General features: G+C 41.9%; 1 protein-coding gene across 1 annotated transcript in view; it reads left to right on the forward strand.

Annotated features, from left to right (window-relative positions):
• The window catches only part of LOC310871780 (tight junction protein 2-like), a 69,592-nt gene that overhangs the window by 29,611 nt on the left and 17,502 nt on the right, over positions 1-22,479 (forward strand). The window contains exons 2-11 of the mRNA XM_083783416.1: positions 6,538-6,591; positions 9,636-9,760; positions 10,572-10,674; positions 11,541-11,934; positions 12,165-12,308; positions 12,801-12,904; positions 13,352-13,505; positions 19,522-19,627; positions 20,532-20,656; positions 22,137-22,200. Of these exons, the coding sequence (XP_083639542.1) occupies positions 6,538-6,591; positions 9,636-9,760; positions 10,572-10,674; positions 11,541-11,934; positions 12,165-12,308; positions 12,801-12,904; positions 13,352-13,505; positions 19,522-19,627; positions 20,532-20,656; positions 22,137-22,200 (1,373 nt within the window). The remainder of the gene's footprint in view (positions 1-6,537; positions 6,592-9,635; positions 9,761-10,571; positions 10,675-11,540; positions 11,935-12,164; positions 12,309-12,800; positions 12,905-13,351; positions 13,506-19,521; positions 19,628-20,531; positions 20,657-22,136; positions 22,201-22,479) is intronic.

Consider the following 22,479-nt stretch of genomic DNA (forward strand, 5'->3'; position numbering starts at 1 on the left):
AGACATGCAATCAACATGCCGCTCGATGGCGCGTCGACAGCTTGCAGATCTGTTCTTTTGGGCACACGAGGTGCTGTATAGCGCTACGATTTGGAAACCATATAGCTGTAGCCTACAGTGGACTGTAACAGTGCTTGGTCATCATGTAACCTTGCAACGTGTATGCAGTGAACATTAACATTACCGTGGTGACGTTGATTAGGTCATTTAGGTTATTCACCCAGCTGGGTTCAATGAGACAGCATAACGTGTCTCGTTAAGCCCCTATTGCTGATGCATCGATGGTCTTATAAAACATTTAAGCATAATGGTAAGTTAACTTTTTATATACTTGGTGCTGAGCACTAAGCACTGTAAGCAGCTCATTTGGCTCGCAAACCAGAGGCCAGACAGTGGTAGCAAGTTCAACAACCAACGTTCTATTCTGTCATAGTACGTACTTCTCTGGTGCGCTGCTGATCATCGCCTCCTCCAGCAGTCCAGTCACATAATAGTATAGAGCACCGAAGTCTGACGTCGATATCTGTAGAGGGCGCAAATTCACAGGTTCATGTACTTTTTATTTGCATTGTAATCCCCATAGGGGGATTTTAGATCGCCTCATATAAGAACTGTGTTTGAGAAATAAACATGTCATCCCGGCCGCTTCACTCCTATGGATATGAAGAATCAACTGACTGAGAGAAAACGCTAATGTTACTGCTACTGAATTAGTTACATTTTAGCTAGAAGCAGACTGTATCATATATGAGTGACTGACTGACTGCAAATGATACAGAGACACCTCCCTGACAATAACGCAGAGACAGCTTGTTTATTTTTGGACCACAACACTTATAGTAGACGATATTAAGATCACCCCATGTTATTCTCCATAGAGAAATTACTTCTGCGAACCAGGGGAGTCGAAGGGATGAGCGAGTTACTTCAGGACTTCGGTGCTCTATAGCCTAAACTGTAAAAGTGAATCGCCAACATTCACCAGCTCAGCCCTCTTCATATAAATACATTACACAAACAACAGAATTGTTATTTTTATTATAATAAAACTATTATTATTTTTATTTTTTTAATCACGGTAAATCACAGAGCCCGAGACTCGGCCCGGCCCGACTAATTATCGTGCATTTTGGGCCCTACCCTACCCGAAAATGTCGGGCCGGGTCGGGTAGGGTCGGGTTCGGGCAGAGATTGAGAACTCTTAACGCCAATTGATCCAATCAGGAAAGATAACTTATACAGTATACAAAAAACAAACAAACTAAAAAACATATTTGGAAGTGATAATCCAATAAAATGAGCAGACAAAAGTACTGAATTACTATCGGAAATAAGAGCTTTATCTTTTTATCAAAACTTTTTTTTTTTTTTTTACCAAAAGATATATCACTTCTAATCGTGGGTTTTTAGCAAGGTCATGCTTTGGTTATGAGGACATGTATTTATTTGTCTATCGTAAACCATGTTGACCTGAGTCTCAGGCTCTGTGATTTTCCGTGATTAAAAATAATAATAATAATAGTTTTATTATAATAAAAATAACAATTCTGTTTGTGTAATGTATTTATATGAAGAGGGCTGAGCTGGTGAATGTTGGCGATTCATTCTATTCTACTATCGTAAACCATGTTGCAAGGCCGTTTTCCATGTTTGCTCCCACAAGGTAGTAGTAGATTAGTGTTTGGTGGTGTAACTCTCTTTGGCTGATATTGCATTATTTATCAGAAGTCTGTACTCTGTACTTGTCTGTACTCTGTACTACAGTTTGTCCTGTACTTGTCTGTACTCTGTACTACAGTTTGTCCTGTGCCAGCCACTGTGCATTATGTTAGTAGCATGTGTGTGTGTGTGTGTGTGTGTGTGTGTGTGTGTGTGTGTGTGTGTGTGTGTGTGTGTGTGTGTGTGTGTGTGTGTGTGTGTGTGTGTGTGTGCGCGCATGCCTGCCCTTGGCAGAATTGATGACCCACTGTGTGCCCTGTGCCAATATGAGCCACATCTGACTGTACTACTGTAGGGTAATTTGTGCGTGCGTGCCTAGTGAGGGCCAGATGTCCTCACAAGTAATCAAGTATAGTAGAATTGCAGAGAGATGTTGTGAGAACCATTTTGCTAGGTCCTCACCAGATTTTATTTTATTTTATGGTTGAAAAAATATTTTTAGAGAGACGTTTACAATTAGAAAAGGATTCCGATTAGGATAAGACATTTAGAAGTCAGCTTCAGGGTTTAGAATTAGAGTACAACTACTACAACATGATTATATACCTAACTAGTTGCGTGCCAGTCAGTCATTCGCCCAAAAATAGCCGGTCTACAAGCTTGTAGATCTGCTATTTTTCAGCTCTAGTCTTACAGTTAAAAATGGTTTAAGAATACCATTCATTCATGGGCACGGTGGCACAGTTGGTAGTGCTGTCGCCTCACAGCTAGAAGGTCCTGGGTTCGATTCCCACTCGGGACGCTGTGGGTGCTGGCGGCGTGTTTCCTCCTCCGCGTCATCAGTGCCCATACCCAAAGGCGGGGTTGGCGAAAGGGCCTTTCTGTGTGGAGTTCTCCGTGTCCCCTAGGGTAGGTACCCTAGGGTAGGTACCCTCACAAAAAACATGCAGTAATCCTGGTCACTAAACTGCCCCCCCCTGGCCAGCCGGGGCGCCTGATGGAGGGGAAAGGAACTGGTTGGAATAACGTGTTCCTTCCACGCGCTACGTCCAACCAGGGAAACTCCCCCCTGTCAGGTGTAAAGGAGCAACTTGGACAATCAGGCATGAAGGAAGCATGAGTTCAAGTCCGTTGCTCTCCCCATGTCCCCCATATATGGGGACTAGGTTGGTGGAGGGTGTGTAGAGCCCAGGATCACATTAGATGATTGACACGGGGTGAAAAATGGGTTACAAAATTGTGGGATAAAAATATTTATTTTTATTTTTATAATACCATTCATAAGATCGTCATCCTAAAATGTTAATGTCCGACTCCTCGCCAGTATAGGTGTGTGCGTGTGAGCTTTGCAGAGTAGATGACATAATGACTGTATGGTTAAGTCAGCCGTGTGCATGCCCGCGATACCAGAGGCGGCCACTAGAGGATTTTAGTGTAAGTGAAGCAGTGTGTGCCGTATAGAGGAATCAGCTGATGTTTTATTGCGGAGCTGTGTGTCACATAGCGTTCACGTCACACGCCACTTGAAACACTCTGCGTGTCACACATGGCCGCTGTGGCTCGACAGGGAGAGCTGAGTGTCGGTGAGTGAATAGAGAGAGAGAGAGAGAGAGAGCGTAAGTGTAAAATAGGGCTTAACCCATTTAGACCTGAGGCCCATTCTAAAAGGAACGCCTTCTAAAACCCAAGGCTTCTGAAAACCTCAAGCCTTATTCAAACATTTAAAATTAAATGATTATGTTGGTGATGTAAAACTAACACGGACAAGACAAACATTAAACTCTCTTCATTGTTAATGGCATTTAATGTTTGTGTTGGTTTGTTTAACTAAAACCAAACAGACACAGTAGCATCCGGATTGAAAGGTACTGTATAACAACGTGTAGCAGGTCTAAATGGGTAGGAATAGTTCACCCAATAAAATAAAAAAATAAAAAATTCGAGCCAAGGCCAATTCTCCTTTTATCCCACCGCCATCTCACAGAAATTGGGCGAAATAGCACGGAATTGCAATTCCGTATACACGCCTAGAAAAGCCCCAAATCCGTACATACAGTATTACACGACTACTGTTTTGACCTCGACGGAGGCTATGCTATTTCACCGGTGAGTTCGAATCGGGTTTGACATTATTTACTATTCTGCCCATATCGGGTTACAACTCGGACGGGGCTGAGTTGCCTCTACCGAACTTCGCAGCGCTCGACACGGCAACTCGGTTGTGTCTCCCGTGGGCTCAAGTTACTTCGGTAGAGACGGAGCCCCTCCGTCATCGTCTATGGGGAGGATTTCAGTGTCGTATAATAGGATTTTTTGGGGGTTTTCTAGGCGTGTACTACATGTACGGAAATGCTCCAAAACTATGGACTGTACTTCCCATTCCAATCAGAACTGCAGACTCACTCCCAATCTTCTTCCGTAGTCGGAAAACCCACCCCTTCAGACTCCATCTTGGCCTGTAGCACTCGCCCTAGCCCCCAACGACCTTCCAGGCGAATGCAAAGGGCTTGACTTATGTAACATTATGTAGCATTTTATCGTATATTTTGTTTCATTATACAGATATGTTCCACTGTAATGTCCGTAGCGTACGTATGATTCATGATTACTAGTCTTTATGTATTATGATGTATCGCCATGTTTTGATCGTGCTTAATGTAAATCGCCCTGGATTAAATGTAATGTAAATTGCCCTGGATTAAATTTAAGCGTGTCTGCTAAATGCCTAAATTGTAAATTGATGTGGTTCAATCTCACAGTGGAAGCATGCAGCTTGACAGACACGTGACATGACAAACATACGCCTGTTCTAACATGGTTGAAAAACAGCCAGCGTGTGACTCTGGAGAGGCAGCACTGTAGCGGTGCCAAGGAGAGGCTGTTTTTGGGTCACTCCTCGTGTGTGTGTGTGTGTGTGTGTGTGTGTGTGTGAGGCTCACACACTCAGGTATGCATATTATGTAGACGGGGGGGGGGGGGGGGGGGGGGGGTTGTGTTCACATGCACATTCTCATATATCGCCGCTGTTGAATTAAGAATGTCTAATGGATCCGATGTAGTTATTATTTGGTCACGAGCTGCCGTGCTTGTTAAATACCTTTTCATTGATTCTATGTTTATTATTACTCACAGACACACTTGGCGACTGTCACGTTCGCAGAAAATGAAAATAGTCAATCTACAAGCTCAGCTACTTTTCTGGTATGAATGATCAAGCAGGGCGTTCATTTACGAAACACATAAAGTTATAATACTGTATATGAAGCATAAGATAAAATTGAAAAGAGGTTTCTGCCCCTACAGCAGCGACATATTGTTTATCGTTAAGCTGGTCTGGCCGGTCTCATTGACCTCAATGCCTTCCATTCAACCTCTTCTGGCTCCAGTTTTCCTCCCCTTAGGGAATGGACTGTATGAAAATGTCATGTCATTACTGTGGGCGAAATAATTGCGATTAAACGATTGTAAAATATGCTCAAAACTCTTAACATGACACTTTTGTTAACTACTTGCACCCCGACATCCACAATCTGGGGGGGATTCACATTAGCCAAAAATTGCAGATTTACTACTTGTAGCTTGTATCTTTTATTTTTTTGTAAATGGAACGACACACACACATGCGCACGCGTACATCTCTTCTTGGAACTGCAGTGTGTGTGTGTGTGTGTGTGTGTGTGTGTGTGTGTGTGTGTGTGTGTGTGTGTGTGTGTGTGTGTGTACATACTGTAGTGTAGTAGTATGCATACGTGTGTGTCTATGTCTACATAGTATGCATACCTGTGTGTGCACGTGCCTATGTCTACATAGTATGCATACCTGTGTGTGTGTGTCTACATAATATGCATACCTGTGTGTATTCATGTGCACGCGCGTGTCTACATAATAATATGCATACCTGTGAGTGTGTGTATGTGCTTCATTGTTGTAGTTTCCACATTGTCTACTAACTTCCAATTTCACTATTTTCTGTTAAGAGAGTTGGGTAAGACCCCTCTTACTGAAAAAACACTCCAGCAATGATTACCATGAGAATATAGGCTATTTAACACGTATTTCAACAGACATATTATTGCTTCCACCCCCTTTTAAAGGAGAATTCCATACTAAAAGGCATTCTTACCTTTCTTTGTAGTTGTTACGTCCCCACCAAAGAGGTCCAGGTGTTATTTTGTGCAAAAACTCCTTATTGGCTATTTCCCCTACCATAATCCCTAAATGAATTGCATTGAATTGAATGGGAATTCCATCGCTCATAATTATATATTTTTTGTATATATCCTCTCTTCATAATGTAAATAATATCCCAAGCGGCATACTTTACTACTTATTTCGATGGAAATAAGCGAATTAGCACAACACCTCTTTGTTGGGGACGTAACGACTACAAAGAAAGGTAAGAAAGCCTTCTAGCATGGAATTCTCCTTTAATGTACCTTGAAACTTTTAAAAGCAGATGATTGTTGTGATTTTGGTTGTCCACCTGAGTGGTCCCTCGTGAGCCTCCCGTCTAAACCAAAGGGGTGGTGGGTGAGGATCAGCATGTGCGGAGAACATAAATTATGTCTACAGCAGGCCGCATTGCACATTATATTCTAGTTTATTTGACACGCACGAGTGTGAACAGCGGATTATATGACGTGCCTGGCAGATATGGAAACGAGGATAAGAAGAACGGAATGAACTGGAACAGAGCATGCATGCATCTCATATCATTGCGCACATACATTTGGTCTCTCTGATACAGGAGTGGACGGTCATCATATCATGGATATCAATAATACGCTTACGCAGATTGAGTGTTTCGCCACCTGAGTCGAGCCTAAATCATAACAATGATCATGTTGACTAAGCTGGTGGTGTTGTGTGTCGTTTCAGAGCTCAGGAATGGAAGAAACGGTGTGGGAACAGTACACTGTCACACTGCAGAGGGTGAGACCACTGTCACACTAGACACGGCATACTGTCACACTAGACAGACCACACTGTCACTACAGTCCAAGACGGAAATAGCAAGACATGCCATCTCCGCTTTACTGTACTTTTTAGGAGACCGGAGGCAGATTGGAGTTGAAGAGTGATCGTGAACACGGCTTCTGAATCATTCTTTAGCTCCATGGTCACGGAACTACATATGGAACCGATCGTCACAAGCTACACCATATTCCCCAAATGTTCATACAAATCAAGAGAAAATTCTCTGTCCCAACACACTCTAATTTAGGAGACTACTTGTAGGATTTGTGTACTGCACCATGTTGGTGTATCTTCCTAAATTAAGAATCTTTGCTACAGTGGGTGAGTCCACTCCACAGTCGACAAGAAGCATGCCGTGCTCTGACGTAAGCCTGGGTTAGGCATACACACTAGAGTTCTCAAACTCTGGCCGAACCCGACCAGGCCCGACCCAACCCGACATTTTAGGGCCGGGCCGGGCCTAAAATGTATGCTAATCAGTAGGGCCGGGACGGGCCTGGGGCTCCATGAAAATATATATATATATATTGAATGTGTTTAGAATAATAAAAATAATAGTTCTGTTCTGTCTGTTTGTGTATTTACCTATTATGAAGATGGTGCCGACTGGCGTTTCACTTTTACTCTGTGTAGAGTTCTCAAATTCTGCACAAACCCGACCCGACATTTTAGGGCCGGGTCGGGCCTAAAATCTATGCTAATTAGTTGGGCCGGGCCGGGCCTAGGGCCTGATCAGTTAGGGTCCAGTTAGGGCCGGGCCTTAATTTTCGGGCCCGATGAGAACTCTAATACACACACGCCCCACTATTTGAGATGGACAGACACTGGACAATTTGTATAGAAGTTCTGAATCTTGATTAATTGCACATCTACTCAACTGGCAAGTTTAAAACTGTATTGTTTAAAAAGTTTCAACAACTATAATTTCAAGTTTGAACAACTGCATGGGCTATTTCTTACCTAGAATATATAGAACTCTTTCAAAGACGGTAGATGGTGGGCCAGAACATAATGAATCCATTTCTAATTTAGGACCTGGAGGAACCTTATATACAATAATAATATGATAATATTGTTATAAATAATACATGTGTGTGCACTGGCTGCAGGCCTCCTCCTTGAATGTGGCACTTAGAGGATATTTAATCCATCAAAAAGTTTTAAAAGATCATTTTATCTTAGAATGGAGAGAAACAATGTATCATAAGGCATCTAAAACACAGTTTGAGAGAGATTTTTCATCCAACAGTCTCAAGAGGAAGGTTGACAGTGAAAACATAAAATAACTATTTGTTCGTCCTACCCGGTTTCATCAATTCAACGCTATTGCTGTCCACATTCTTACTACCTGGACTGTCAGTCAGCTATTGGAAATTATTTGTCAGGCCAGAATATTCTAGCCCCCGGGCCACCTGCTGCCTACCACTGGTATAGAGCGTTTACAGAAAGCTGCCAGAGGCGGGCATGGCCTGTCTACTGTCTGGTGTATCTGCTGGCTTTGATCCTCCCGAAGCAGCGGAACTCTAGCTGGACCCCAACTTGCTTATTTACGAGGCTGTCACTCACACCTCGGGCGTGCCCATGTTGGGAAAATAAAAAGACATTCAAAGTTTGAAGAGCGGTCCCGTCAGGACAGGCTTCAAGCAGACTCTGTGCTTGGAAGTCTGGATAGAGCAAGGATAGATTAAAAAAAAAACCTTCATTATTAATAATATAAATAATGTTATTATTAATAAAGGTTTTTCATTCTATCCTTGCTCAAGAGTGTGCTTGAAGCCTGTCCCGATGGGACTCCTCTTCATTATAAACTAGTTTTAAACTTTGAGCACCTCATCACCACAAGGACTGAATTTCACTTCCTCTCCATACTTTCCTCTCTCCTACACACCGTATACTTTTCAAGATGTTTGTAATCTCCTGTGAGCATCTGGTTGGTCTCTGTCTTTTTCTCTGCAAATGGTTTTTATTTTATTTATTTTACCACAAATGTACACAATGTTATTTAGACAGCATATTGTTTAGAGTTAGACAGATGCTAGGTTCATTGTTTACCTGGCATCCTGGTTTCTATGATTCACTGCATTGTTCTCTCTGTACTTCACTTACGTGACTGTTTACCTTGCTTTTTGTATAGAGGGTAGGTATGCGCGTGACAACATCATCATAACTGGAAGATATGCGGGAACATCTACTGAGTGGCAAAAAGACCTTCTGGCCTTGACAAGTTGACAGCCCATACATCCAAACAGAAAAGTCTGTCTCGAAGTCTTAATTGACGTTAATACTCACTTTGCCACTCACTTTATGCATGCGCATACCCTCTATTTCTGACGTCATTTATCCGTTCATCGTCAATGGCAAAACTTGAGACGGGCAGGGACAAAAAATTCAGCAGACATTTTTTGACCGGAATTCTCTTACCGTGGTCAATGGCAAGACGTGTGGGGACAAAAGCTGTTTATAGAAGGGGCTAGTGCCCCTTAACCCGTTTAGACTGAGACCAATTCTACAAAATGTCTTCTAAATCATGACAGTTTTCTGAAAAACCTTATGTTTCTATGTCGGTGGTTCTCAAACTATTTAATGTCAAGGACCCCCAAAAATATATATGTAATTGGCCGCCGACCCCCATCTGATAATATGTTGTTCCAGGGACCCCCCTCGGAAGCAAACATGTGAGTTGAAAATGTTCGCTCTGAAAGAATATATATTCCAAATGTGCGCCACATTTTCACGATTTTTCTAAAATAGCAGAACTACAAGCTTAGGCATAAGGGGTAAGGGGGTGGTGGAAGATATAGCCCGCCCCTATGTCTTATTTGCTCACACAATATGACGTAAAAGTCTCCATTTGTCTTCAATGGGAATTTAATGTTTGTGTAGGACGTAAATAGACTAAGGCGATTTGCTCCGACACTATGACGTAAAATGGTCTATGGTGTCCTTCTGTAGGACCCAGTATGGCATCAATAAAGGTCTATAATGTTGTCCCTCTGTAGGACTCAAAGATGGGCTTCGGCATCGCCGTCTCGGGAGGGCGGGACAACCCCAACGTGGACAACGGCGAGACGTCCATCATCGTGTCGGACGTGCTGCAAGGCGGACCCGCCGATGGACTGCTGTTGTGAGTTACCGGAACCATCCGCCGCCGTTTGGCCCCGGGCATTGAATCTGTGGTTTTCAACCCCTTATTTTGTATCAAGGCCCATTATTTATTGGGAATTTAAGCCACGGACCACCGTTTTGATGACATTTAGCCTCTTTGAACATTTTGTTGTCGTTGGATACCATTCTGTCCACAATTCCATGATGAAAAAAATGAAATAAAAACAATCTACATTCCCTAAATGTTTAACAATAGTTTAAAATGGACCCATAAGGGTCCATTTGGTTTCATGATACACCCAAGAGATTTATTATCCAGGACCACCTGAAACCGCAAAAAACGCAGTTGAAACCCACTGCATTATTTTACAAAAATATTATATTTTACAGCAGATCTTGATGTAGTTTTAGTCATAGTCTTCTGAATACAATTCCATTGATTGATTGATTGAACGTTTGATTGACAGTTAGTAGAGTGGATACAGTTCAGGCCAATACAAAGATTGTTACGAGGATATAACCAGGAAAAGCACTAAGACTTGTTTACATCAGAGTACTCCATTTTCAATTCATCAGAACATTTAAAGACGTACAAATCTACACTTTTATGCAAAAAAAAGAAATCATCATACATAACAGTTGAAAAAAGTACTGCACACATTTCTGACTTGACAATGATTCGTAATCTTGGCTGTGATTAGTAATGCTTTGCTGTGTTACTGTATTTAGTCTTGGTGGGGTTTGTAGTCCTTACCCAGTCATTAGTAATTGTCACTGTGTAGTGTGTACTGTATTGTAATGGTTGCTGTGTACTGTTTATTGTCTTTCAGTGAGAAGGATCGTGTTGTTCTGGTCAACTCCATCTCCATGGAAAATGTGCCTCATTCATTCGCTGTTCAGTCGCTGCGCAAGTGTGGCAAAGCAGCCAAAATAGTGAGTATGATGCTGCCTCTCTCACCACTTGAACACTAGCATCCCTACTGTGGGGGGAACATTTACAGTATTTATTTCATGTGGTGCTGTATCTTACAGTAATCAAATGTGACCAGATTTGACTGAGAGACTGCCATCGCGCAAATTCCAGCTTTTCACCAGAGGAGAAAAACTTTTTTTTCTTTTTTTTTTTTAATGAGTTAATAGCCCAGGCAGACTCTTCACATACTAGATCATGTCTGAAATAAGTGTCAGAGCTAAAATTGACATGTAAATATGAATTAAATGCTTAAACATGTAGCTAGGTGTAATGTTAGAGACCACAGAAGTGAACCTTTCAAGGCTGTTTTCTCAACTCGCTGTTTTCGGCGAGACATTACTCTATAAGCCATATCTCCAAAACTGGTGGGTCAAGCTGAACAACCAATACGTCAATTTGAAGCTATGATTCCCTGCTTTCATATGACGAAATATGCTGCTTTCAAAAAACGAAAATTTGGTAGTCTCAGTCAAAAATAATTCTAGGACATTGACATTGATTATAACCCATGACTTAGGAATCTGGGCAGTCTCAGATCTTTTCCTCAGAACACTTGTATTTCCAGAAATACTGACTCTCCGAACTAGTTCATAAAGCCTGTGCGAACCGGAGTTCTTTTTTACAGACGTTGGAAGGATTATGTATTGGCTTTAACCCTACACTAACCCTAACCTTTCAGTCATAGTAGCACAATGAAGCAAGAGCATTTTTGCTACCCCATAGAAATTGGGTAAATGTATTGTGGGAAAATGCCCTGGTGAGAATGTGTACGAATTGGTCTGTAACGTCGCTATTCCCGCTCTCCTCCTCCGCCGTCTCATCTTAGACGGTGAAGCGTCCGTGCAGGGTGACCCAGAAACAGCCGCCGTCTCCGGGGGGCCAGAGCCTCGACTACCCCCCCTCCACCACCCAGTGCTACGACACCGACCGCGACAACGGCTGGCACCACGACACCATCGGCCGAAACGCCACCCCCGACGACAAGGTCTACCTGAAACCCGAGTACAGAGGAGGAGGTGGTGGGAGGAGCCAGGAGAGAGGAGGAGGAGGCGGCGGCAGAGCCTCCCCCAGCCCGGAGAGACACACCCCCAGGAGCCAGGGGGGGAGCCGGGGCCGGGGGCCTCGGGAGGAGGACCCCAGCCCTGACCGCGCGCCGCGCTACCACAGCCGGGGCCGCAGCAAAGACAGGGTGGAGTACGAACGTGGAGGAGGAGGAGGAGGTGGGTGCCGTCGTTCCCCCGCCATGACATTTTAGTTGACGATTAATTGTCGTACGAGTTTTTGCCGATTAATGATTTTTGAGCATTGTGAACAAAATTAACTGCACACGGCATAGATTTGACAGATACTTAAAACGTACAAAGACGTGACTGACAATGCCATTTTATACTTTCCCACTCTAGAAACTCACAATGTGTGTGTCTTTGTGTGCTATTATGTTTCCACGCAGGAGGAGGAGGGGGGAGGTATATTTCCAGAGCCAAGAGCAGGGAGCACCTGCAGGGGACCACGCCCCCGTCTCCAGACCCTTCCAGGCTGGAGCCTCTGGACAAACCCGTCAACATCCTGCTGGTCAAGAACAGACCCAACGAAGGTACACGTCGAGTCTCATTTATACTCATTTTCATTCATTTAAACACATAATGATAATCCTTTAGATCTTGTATTTTGGGAATATAATACTTGAATAAAAAATAATAATAAGGTCATTCATAATGAGTATTTTTACTCTTGGCACGGTAAAGCAGTGGTTCTGAACTGCGTTGAGGCATTACATTTTGTTTGACTCGGTTGAGTCGGTTCCACAGAGGAGCAACAAGGAGCTTGTAGATCAGCTATTTTTTTTTTTTGCCTCTTTCTTATATTATTTGACAATTTGGCCAACGTTTGACTAGTTTTTGTTTGATTCTTTGTTTCTTTTTTCTTTGTAGGTATTAAAAAAGGTCTTAAAAGTCCTGAAAATGGCCAATTCACTGACACTGTCATTGTAACAAGAGTTATTTCTACATGTATTGCGACAATACTTCTTTGCCTTGAAGTAACGTATGTCGGTACTTCTTGCACCACTGTGTTGTCCTCCTGGTAGAGTACGGTCTCCGCCTGGGCAGCCAGATCTTCATCAAGGAGATGACCAGCACCGGCCTGGCCTCCAAGGACGGCAACCTGCAGGAGGGAGACATCATTCTGAAGGTGTGTGCCAAAACAAACGTCCACTCACACCAGAACAGGGATTCTTGGGGTTTAACCCATTTCGACCTGAGGACGATTCTACAAATTCCTTCGGACAGTTTTCTGAAAAACCCTATGTTTCTATGTCGTTCCTGGAACAATTTATTTTGAGATGGCGGTCAGTGGCTAATATACATAAGATTGTGGGATTCCTTTGAGAACGACTGATAATATATATATATATATATATATATAAATATATATATATATATACACGTTTGTTTTTCTTTCTTTTTTACGAGCTTGTAGGTCTGCTATTTTTTAAAAGTCGTGAAAATATTTATTTCAGAAAACTGCAGGATTTTGACGATTCTTTTTTTTTTTTACATTTTGAGGTCGGGCCTAAATGGGTTATTAATCCATGCATGTGTGTGTGTGTGTGTGTGTGGGGGGGGGGGCGTGTGTCAGATCAACGGGACGGTGACAGAGAACCTGTCCCTGAGCGACGCCGGCAAGCTGATCGAGCGGTCCAGGGGCAAGCTACAGCTGGTGGTCCAGAGGGACCGCCGGCAGATCCTGGTCCGCATTCCGCCCCTCGCCGACTCCGACTCTGAGCCCGAAGGTGAGTCGCAACGCCAACGCACCACACCGCCAGCTCACGTCACACGTTACTGTACGTGCACGGGCACTTAAAGTCATACTGTGTCACTTTTTTTTTTTTTTACAATTGAACTAAAGTTGTTGTTGATTTCACTGGTGGAATTACACAATAAACGTTGCACCTACATTTACTTTTTGACAACTTCTCTAAACTACTATTACACTTGTTTTTTGTGTCAGGTCTTAGGCACATTATTTATACGTTATTTATTTATTTATGTATATTAAAAATGTAATAAATACAGTGTCGGAGGTAGACACTCGCAACAAAAAAATGTGTTTGGATAAGTTGTCAATAAACGGAATGGTTATTGTGAAAAACATACCAGTGAAAGTATCAAAAATAACTTTAAAAAGGTGTACACGGTATGATTTAACATTTTGTTTTTGAGTTTTGATCTTCAAAGTGGGTAACGTGTACGTTACGTGATGTATCCAGTGGCATTATTTCAACATTCCAAGACCGCCAACAGCCATGAATCTTATTTAGACGCCACATCCGAATGAGGTTAAAATAAAGGCATTTAAGGGGTTTAAAAATAAAATGCAGTGTCACATGTCGACCCTCTGCTGCGTACAGTGCGTAGCCATTATGAACCATTTTTCAACCTGGCGTCCCACATTGGAAAAAAAGCAATACAATAAAAAATAAAATCCCGCAAATAATCAATCTACAGGGCTCTCAGCATAACTAGGGTTGGAGATCCTTTAGGATTTTATATAGATTCCGCTTCCAATTATTTCCCTCGGTTCCCTCTTAAAACCCATTCTGGACGGGAACCCCTTTTGGTGTTTTAACTAAGCATTATGTTATACTTTAGCTAGTGAAAAATAGCAGATGTACAAGCTCATAGCGCGCCACCGAGTGGCACGCTACGAGCTTGTAGGTCTGCTATTTTTGAAATATCGTGAAAATGAGGCACAAATCTTTGAATATATTATATTCTTTCTGAAGACTTTTTTTTTTTTTACGTCCTGCCTAAATGGGTGAAAAAAAGGTTTGAGAATGAATTTCAATTGTATACAGCAGACGTGAAGTCCACATATGAGCCATGGCATTGTGATTAAACCTGGTTCTGGAAAACGGTTCCAAATATGATGGTACCCGTTCAGCTTCCTCAGTGTTGGATCCAGTTCCCAACCACCCTAATCCCGGAACGTTGTGAGCTTATAATCGTCTAATTTCCAAGGTGCGCCAAAATCCTACGACAAAAAAAAACAAACAGGGCTTAAGTGGTTTATAATAAGATCTTGCTGAGCATTGGCTGTGATAATGTGAATTGTTGTTTTGAGGCCCCGTTTCTGTTTCGGAAAACGAATTGAATTGAATTGAAATGAAAATTTAACTCAATATTGACGACAGAGAAGCAATTTCCTCCCGATTGCTCAAAAGGGCAATTTCTGTTTGTTCTCTCTTCCAGATAATATGTCATACTTTTAGAGGGAAGAACCAGCCCAGAGAGACTGAGTGTGTTGCCTTAATATAAAGCTGTTACAACCAGAGCAAAAAGTTGTAAAAGCATATATTTTTTTGTTTCTTCCATACTTTGCACTTCTCTTTTCACTGCTCTAAGCTTCTAAAACTTTTTAATCTATTTTCCTAAATTCAATAAAAGATATTTTAATCACTATGTACTTTGTGTATTGTGTGTATTTTTAAGTTGAATAATGCCAATGGAACAAGTAACACTCGTTTGTGTCGTTTGCTTGATGTTATGTTAACCGTTATATTCTGTAATTCTAGAGCAGTGTTTCTCAAATGGGGATATGTCTACCCCTAGGGGTCCGTGGAGGTGCTGCAGGGAGTACATGAGAGAAAGTGGAAAAACTAAATCAAAAGCATGACTTGCACAACCGTATACAGCAATACATTATGCTGTTTTATTTTTAAACCCCATTGCCATGAAAACAGGGCTTGCAGCCATAGCAAAATAGGAAAAAGAAAAGAAGGCACTATAATTACAGCTCTTTCACTCAATTTCTTATTTGTGACGTTATTGAGGGTATGCGCAATTGCGCATGCATAAAGTGAGTGGCAAAGTGAGTTTAAAGTCATTTAATGCTATCAGATAGGACATTTCTGTTTGGATGCATTGGCTGTCAAGGCCAGAGAGTAGTTTTTTGCCACTCAGTAGGCATTCCCGCATAACGTCCATGTGTGTACCCTCTATTCATAAGGTGGGTTATCATTCATTCATATGGTGTCCTCTTGCAGTTTTCTAAGCAAAATGCTTTAGTCTGGTATAAAGAGGGTGCTTGGATTCAGAAATCGGGGGTAAAGGTGGCACTGAATCCAGACAAGTTTGAGAACCACTGGTCTAGACTAGAGTGTGTCTTATTGCTTTTACCATTATATGATGATATTGCAGGTGAAAGGTAACAACCTTTTTTTATTCTGAATGCAGAAAGTTGCATGACAAGCCTTAGTCATAAAGTGGGTAAGGATGCTTATGGAATTATCAGCATGGTAACATATTAATGTTTTGTCCTAACAGTGTATGAAGTGCCTCACTGAAGTTTATCATTGAAACATTTACATTTATTCCATGTAATATTGTCACTTCACACCACCGTGCCAAATTCTCTCTCTCTCTCTCTCTCTCTCTCTCTCTCTCTCTCTCTCTCTCTCTCTCTCATATGCAACAATGCATACAGCCCTGCTGAATCCCTTTATTCTCATGTAAGGAGATCATAATAGTGTCACAATTCACATTCAGTCACGGCAGTGCGCTGGAGGCAGGATGGGTCTTGGAAGGGCATGTGAGCGCTGGACGTGCAAGACTTTGGTGTAGAGTCCATCCATTCAGTTTGATTACACACATTTTTAAATCATTAAATCACATGCTTGCGTGTGTGCATGCTTGCGTGTGTGTGTGTATGTCTGTCTGTGGGCCCTGATGGGAGCTGAGGACCACTTGTGATAGTCGTACAGACTTGGCCACCTCACCTAACCTCAGCCTTTGTGTGGCATACACAGCTACCGTCCCTCATCTATCTACATCCCCCCTTCTGTGACAGGAGATTCATCTGATTGAGAATATAACACCTGGGCACTTCAGCAGTAAGTAGCCTTGCCGAGCCATGAGGCCCATAGGGCAGGAGCCTATCTCCTGTTTCTGTAGCGTGAGGCAGCTTGATGTACAAGTACACCCCCTGGACATGACGCTAGTATGTCGCAGGGACTTACCCCCAATCCAACCCTTGATGCTGAGTGTCAAGCAGGGAGGCACTGGGTCCCATTGTTAGAGTCTTTGGTGTGACCCGGCCAGGGATTGAACCCCAACCTCCCAGTCTCAGGGCGGACACTCTAACCACAAGGCCACTGAGCTGGTACTTCAGCAGTAGACTACCCACATAAAATACTGCACACAAACATCTGTTTTGACTCTTTGTGGAAGACGCAAGTGGAACTGGAAACGTCAGTCACCCCCTGCAAAATAATAACTACTCGCCGACCCGTCCAGTGCTCCAGTGTTTCATTTGGGTATAGAGCGTCGCAGTCCCGCCCCCTTTCAGAACGACGAGTGGCCCAGGAAATGATTCTCCATTCATTTTCTCCATAGGCTTTTCAAAAAGTATTTATATAAAGACTGTTACGCCGCGGACAAAGTCAACTCGGATCGTGACAAATCATGACAACAAACACAATATTTTGTGCAGATCAAATAATTTGAAAGAAGAAAATAAAGGCAGGATACAACACTATTTGTTTTGTTTTTCTTACTAATTATTTGATCGGCCCAAAACATTGTAATTATTGTCATGATTTGTCACGATCCGAGTTGGCTTTGTCCGCGGCGTAACTGTCTTTAAATAAATACTTTTTGAAAAGCCTATGGAGAAAATTAATGGAGAATCATTTCCTGGGCCACTCGTCGTTCTGAAAGGGGGCGGGCCTGCGACGCTCTATAGTCTCTGCTGAAGTGCCCAGGTGTTATGACGAGCCCTTCTATACCATCAACTGGCTGAAGCGTGCTGGACTTCTCTTTGCATGAAATAAAACGCCTTATCGGTACTTAGATGAAGCCCAATGCAAATTCCTTCATATTGTATGTTTAGGTGCAGAGGCGTTTCAACAGACGGTGAAGCAGGGAGGGACCACCACCCTACCTTGGTGGTGGTGATATAGGTTATAAGAGTGGTGAGAGAGGCTATAACAGTGGTGAACGGTATCATATAATTTCCTGGCTCCATCCTTGCCAGTATGGACAAAAACATCCTAGAGATAAATAGTTGCAAAAGGTAAAAATAAATAAATAATAATAATAAGCTTTTGCTGTATAAGATCTGAGAATGCAACTCATCCAGAACTGCACGTGGATCTGTGTTTCATACTTGTGTTGAACTGAACCTATTCTGCAGTAGTATCACACACATGCCAACAGTTGTAGTCTGAATGTCTCCAAAATAAAACAAAATAAAAATCCTCATGGATTAAAGTCAAACTAGCAATACAAATTGTATTATATATCCACTATCCAGAAGTTAAAAAAAAAAAAAATCATTGTTTAGGAAACGGCACTGGTGTCGAGGACTCCTTTCACATTGTGTTACGAATCCCAGATTGGGATGGCCTAAATCATTTTCAGCGATTTATTATTATTTTGATTATTATTTTTAATCCCTGCTTTCCTACATTACTCATTGCATGGCCAGGGACCACATGAAAGACCTTAAAAGACCACCTGTGGTCTGCGGACCCCACCACTTTTTATTTTATTTTATTAGAACTGGTCTATTTAAATCATAGATGTGTTTTCAATTGTGTTTGTATTTTGTGCAATATCCTTATTTATATCATTATTCCTTATAATGGCATGTATCACTGTATTCTTGAAATCGTTATAGTTTTTGGTTGATGTGCACTAAGCCTCATTATTATTAGTCTGTTATTAAAGGGATATTTAACTTTCAAATGAAATCGACATCGCAGTAGAATATCATTCCTAATGTGTGATTTTTCCATAACTTTTTCATTTGTTTTTGTATATTATATATTGTTTTATTTGAAAGAGAAATATCCCTTTAAATGTTTGTTTTTTTTAAGATTGAAAATAACACGTCAAAGACAAACTTTCAGCGTGAGTATATAAACACAACAGGTATATAAGTAAAGTCATGTTGTGGGTCATGTATTTCTTTAAGCTTTTGGGCAATCATTATTAATGCATTAACATTAACAACTTGTTTGTACAATGAGTGTCTGTGTAGACTCCACATTTCCACTAGGTGGCACCAGATCCTAAACCTTCAGCCAGCTTCCTCCTTCAATAACTGCTTCTACCTTGTTGCCACTCAATGTCTGGTGTATGTCTGGGGCAGTGGCTTTTAATGTCTGGGGTATGTCTGAGGCAGGGGCTTTTTATGTCTGGTGTCTGTCCTGGGGGCTTCAATGTCTGGTGTCTGACTGGTCAGTGCTTCAATGTCTTGCGTATCCCTGTGGAAAAGGGTGCAATGTCTGTCTGGGGATGGCTTCCTCATCCAAAGGGGTTTCTAATGGTGGCACAACATCTGGAGAGGGGCCATCTGTTAGTGTTGGGAGTGGTTGTCACAACATCAATCAGTAGACTCCTCATTGGCCGTTGGGATTTTGTACCTCAACATCGGTCGTCGCCAATTTAGCTGAGCCAGGCATAATTATCTTGCATTGGAGTTATGGCAAGCTGAGTTGTATAAAAGTATCTGTGCGCTGAGGCTGCAATGCTTTCTGATTTATATAATCATCTATGTAAGATAATGTTTTTTTTTTTTAAATATTATATGAAAACCCACATTTTTTATTTAACAAAGCATCTTCTATCATAACTGCATTTATTTGAAACTGCAATGCATTAGGGTTCACGACCCCCAATGTAAAGCATGCATCGGCCAATGAGGTATCTGCGTGTATACAGTGTGTGTATATACATCTACTAGTGGTGGCGGTCTTTCACGGTGGTCTCTGTTTGTCTTTCTGTGTCCGTCCGTCCGTCTGTCAGACATGTCGGAGATGGAGTCCTTCCATTCCTACTCGCCAGCGGAGGGCCGGAGGTCGCGCCAGTCCGACCTCTCCTCTCATTCGTCCAACGAACATGACGGGCACAGGTAGGACCGACGGAGACACGCAGGGAGGGCAACATCTTATCAAACTTTTTGATTTAATCAATTATGCATCATTTATTTATTTTTTGTCAAATAGGTTTTTATTGAGAACAGATTATAAATTGTTACACAAACACTGATATAGAAATAAATGTGGGGTTTCTTGAATGAATCCGTTTTATTTAGTCACATCACAGCTTTACAGCAGGTGGTTGACATTTGTGCAGGGCAAGGAAGAAAAAATAAATATACATATATATAGCCTAAATAAGCAACAGCCATGTATAGTACATGAGGTGCATCATAAGGTGCAAAAGAGTGGCACTGCATTGGTCATATAATACTAATAATAGCTCAGATGTATAGGCCTATAGCGCTTTTGTAAGTACCCAATGTCGCTTTACTGTACATGAAGAAATGAAGGAACCAAGTTAACACATTTTGGGGCGGGAACCCCTTTTGGTGTTTGCATTATGTTATGCTTTAGCTATTGAAAAATAGCAGATCTACACGAGCTGGTACGTCTGCTATTTATTTTTTATTATCGAAGAACGACAGACAGAAACATAGCTTTTTCAGAAAACTGTCAGGATGTAGAAGACATTTTTAGAATCTGATCTCAGGTCAAAATGGGTTAATTACGTGGTAGTTCCACATAGCATCAGCCAGGTATGTACATACATGGGGTTAGACATAGGCCTACAGTGCAAAAGGTAGCAGCAGCAACATAAGGAGGATCCACATAAGAATTAGAAGCCAGCACATAAGGCAAACACTTCACAGACAACAATCCACAAAGGAACATAACAAGGTTTAAAACACCGATTTAACATCAACCAGTCGACCGTTCAAGTCAAGGTCCTTGTGTGAGTGTGTGTGAACGTACTGCTGTGTGTTCTTGTACCAGGGAAGACCACTCCAGAGCAACCAAGATGTCTGCCATGGCTTCACCGTTCAGGGTACCAGAGGACCCCCAGGGCCCCGGGGCCTCGCTGGAGCCTGGAGGCCACACACACTCAGAGGAGAACCCGGGTACTGTACCCCTCCATCTGTCTCTCTCTCTCTCTCTGGCCCCTTTTCCACCAGGGTTGAAACGCCCCTGTTCTTACTCCATGAGCCATGCAGAGCTCCAAAATTGGAACGTTAATTATGAATTAAGTAGGCAAAACCATAATACCTATATTAAATTGTTCATAGGGTATATAAGTAAATACATATATGATAACCCTTCCACCGTAGTAGCATTTTCTATTTTTTTTCATATTTTCCTATATAATGCATAATTTGCATATTTAAATGTACAATTAGTCAGAAAACTTGTAATACAATAAATCATTGTCTTCGTGTAAGTAATCAACTGGGGAAGTTTCATGTTATATCATTACTTTTTTTTTACCTATTCACCTATCATACGCTGTATAGGTGAAAATAACAATCTGATAAATATGAAAAAGCTACTCCTGTGGAAGGGTTATCATATATTAATTTACCGGTACTTATATTGATCCTATACACAATTTAATATAGGTAGGGTTGAGCCCACTCAATTTGTAATTAACGTTCCAATTTTGGGGCTCTGGCTCATGGACAAAGACGCTGGTTCAACCCTGCTTCCAGGTTCAAGGTTGTATACTTTAGTGTTACATCTTGTGTACAGATACAGCGAAACGTATTTTTGTTTGGCTCCCTCTTGACAATGCAGCAGCGTTTTCCTTTGCCCTGTTTCGCTCTGGTTCTTATCAGTTTGTTCATGTATCTGATTGTTCGGGGAAAGAGGCTTTTTTTTGCCGTCTTGTTTCCAGTGGCTTTGAGACTGCGAAAACGTTTTCCACATGGCAGCATATCACACAGTCTGCGGTTGGGATGGCTTTGAGTCCTTCATAATTCCACGAGGTGGAAAAGGGGCCGGTGTGTCTCTCTGGTCATTGTTGAGAACTAAACCTGACTGACAGGCGGAAAGTGGATGAGTTTTTATGAAGGGGTTTATTTCCCAACAATGACAGGCTTACTGTTCATTATCCCACTTATTACAGGACTGCTTAAAATTATCCCTGGCTAATAATCGTATGTGCCTTACCCTCTAAATACCCCCTAAATATTAAATTTATTTTGGAAACGGTTAATCTTTTACTCAAGAGTAACACCCACAAGTTGATGATGTAATTTGTCCATGTGTGGTTCAGCCCTATGGAATGTATTGGATGTACTAATAAAAACATATTTAAAATCTTGTTTTGACGTATTAACCGTAGGAAGTATTGTTGTTGTTTTTTTGTTAGCATATGCTTTCCACACAATTCCATAGGGCTGGACCACACATGGACAAATTACATCAACTTGTGGCGGGTGTTGTTAAAGATGAACTGTTTCTAAGATAAATACAAAATGTAAGTGTTAGTTTTAGTTATAAATGTTATTGTATTATAATGTATTGAGGCATATAGGGCTTATTAGCCAGAGACATTAGGGGACATTAGTGTCTGTGGTTAAGTGTTGATTTTTGTATTCACAGCAGGTGTCAGAACCACACCCAAGATCCTGCTAAGGCCCAGTCCAGAAGACGAGGAGCTGTATGGGTAATGTCTCCATTCATCATCGTATCTGTCTCTCCATTTCTCCTTCGCCTCTGGGAAGGTTTAGTTTTGCATTCTCTCCGTGGCTTCAAGTTGCTGACAGTGCAGCTTTACGTACACGCGCACGCGCACGCGCGTGTGTGTGTCCTATTTTCAAGGACTCCCTTAACTCTACGATGGGTATAGAGCGTCTCAGTCCCGCCCCCTTTCATGACGACGCCAGGCCCAGGAAATGAATCCCAATGCATTTTCCCCATAGACATTTCAAAACATATTTATTTA

Source organism: Protomyctophum parallelum (genome assembly GCF_964188405.1).
Source record: "Protomyctophum parallelum genome assembly, chromosome: 15".
Classification (NCBI taxonomy): domain Eukaryota; kingdom Metazoa; phylum Chordata; class Actinopteri; order Myctophiformes; family Myctophidae; genus Protomyctophum; species Protomyctophum parallelum.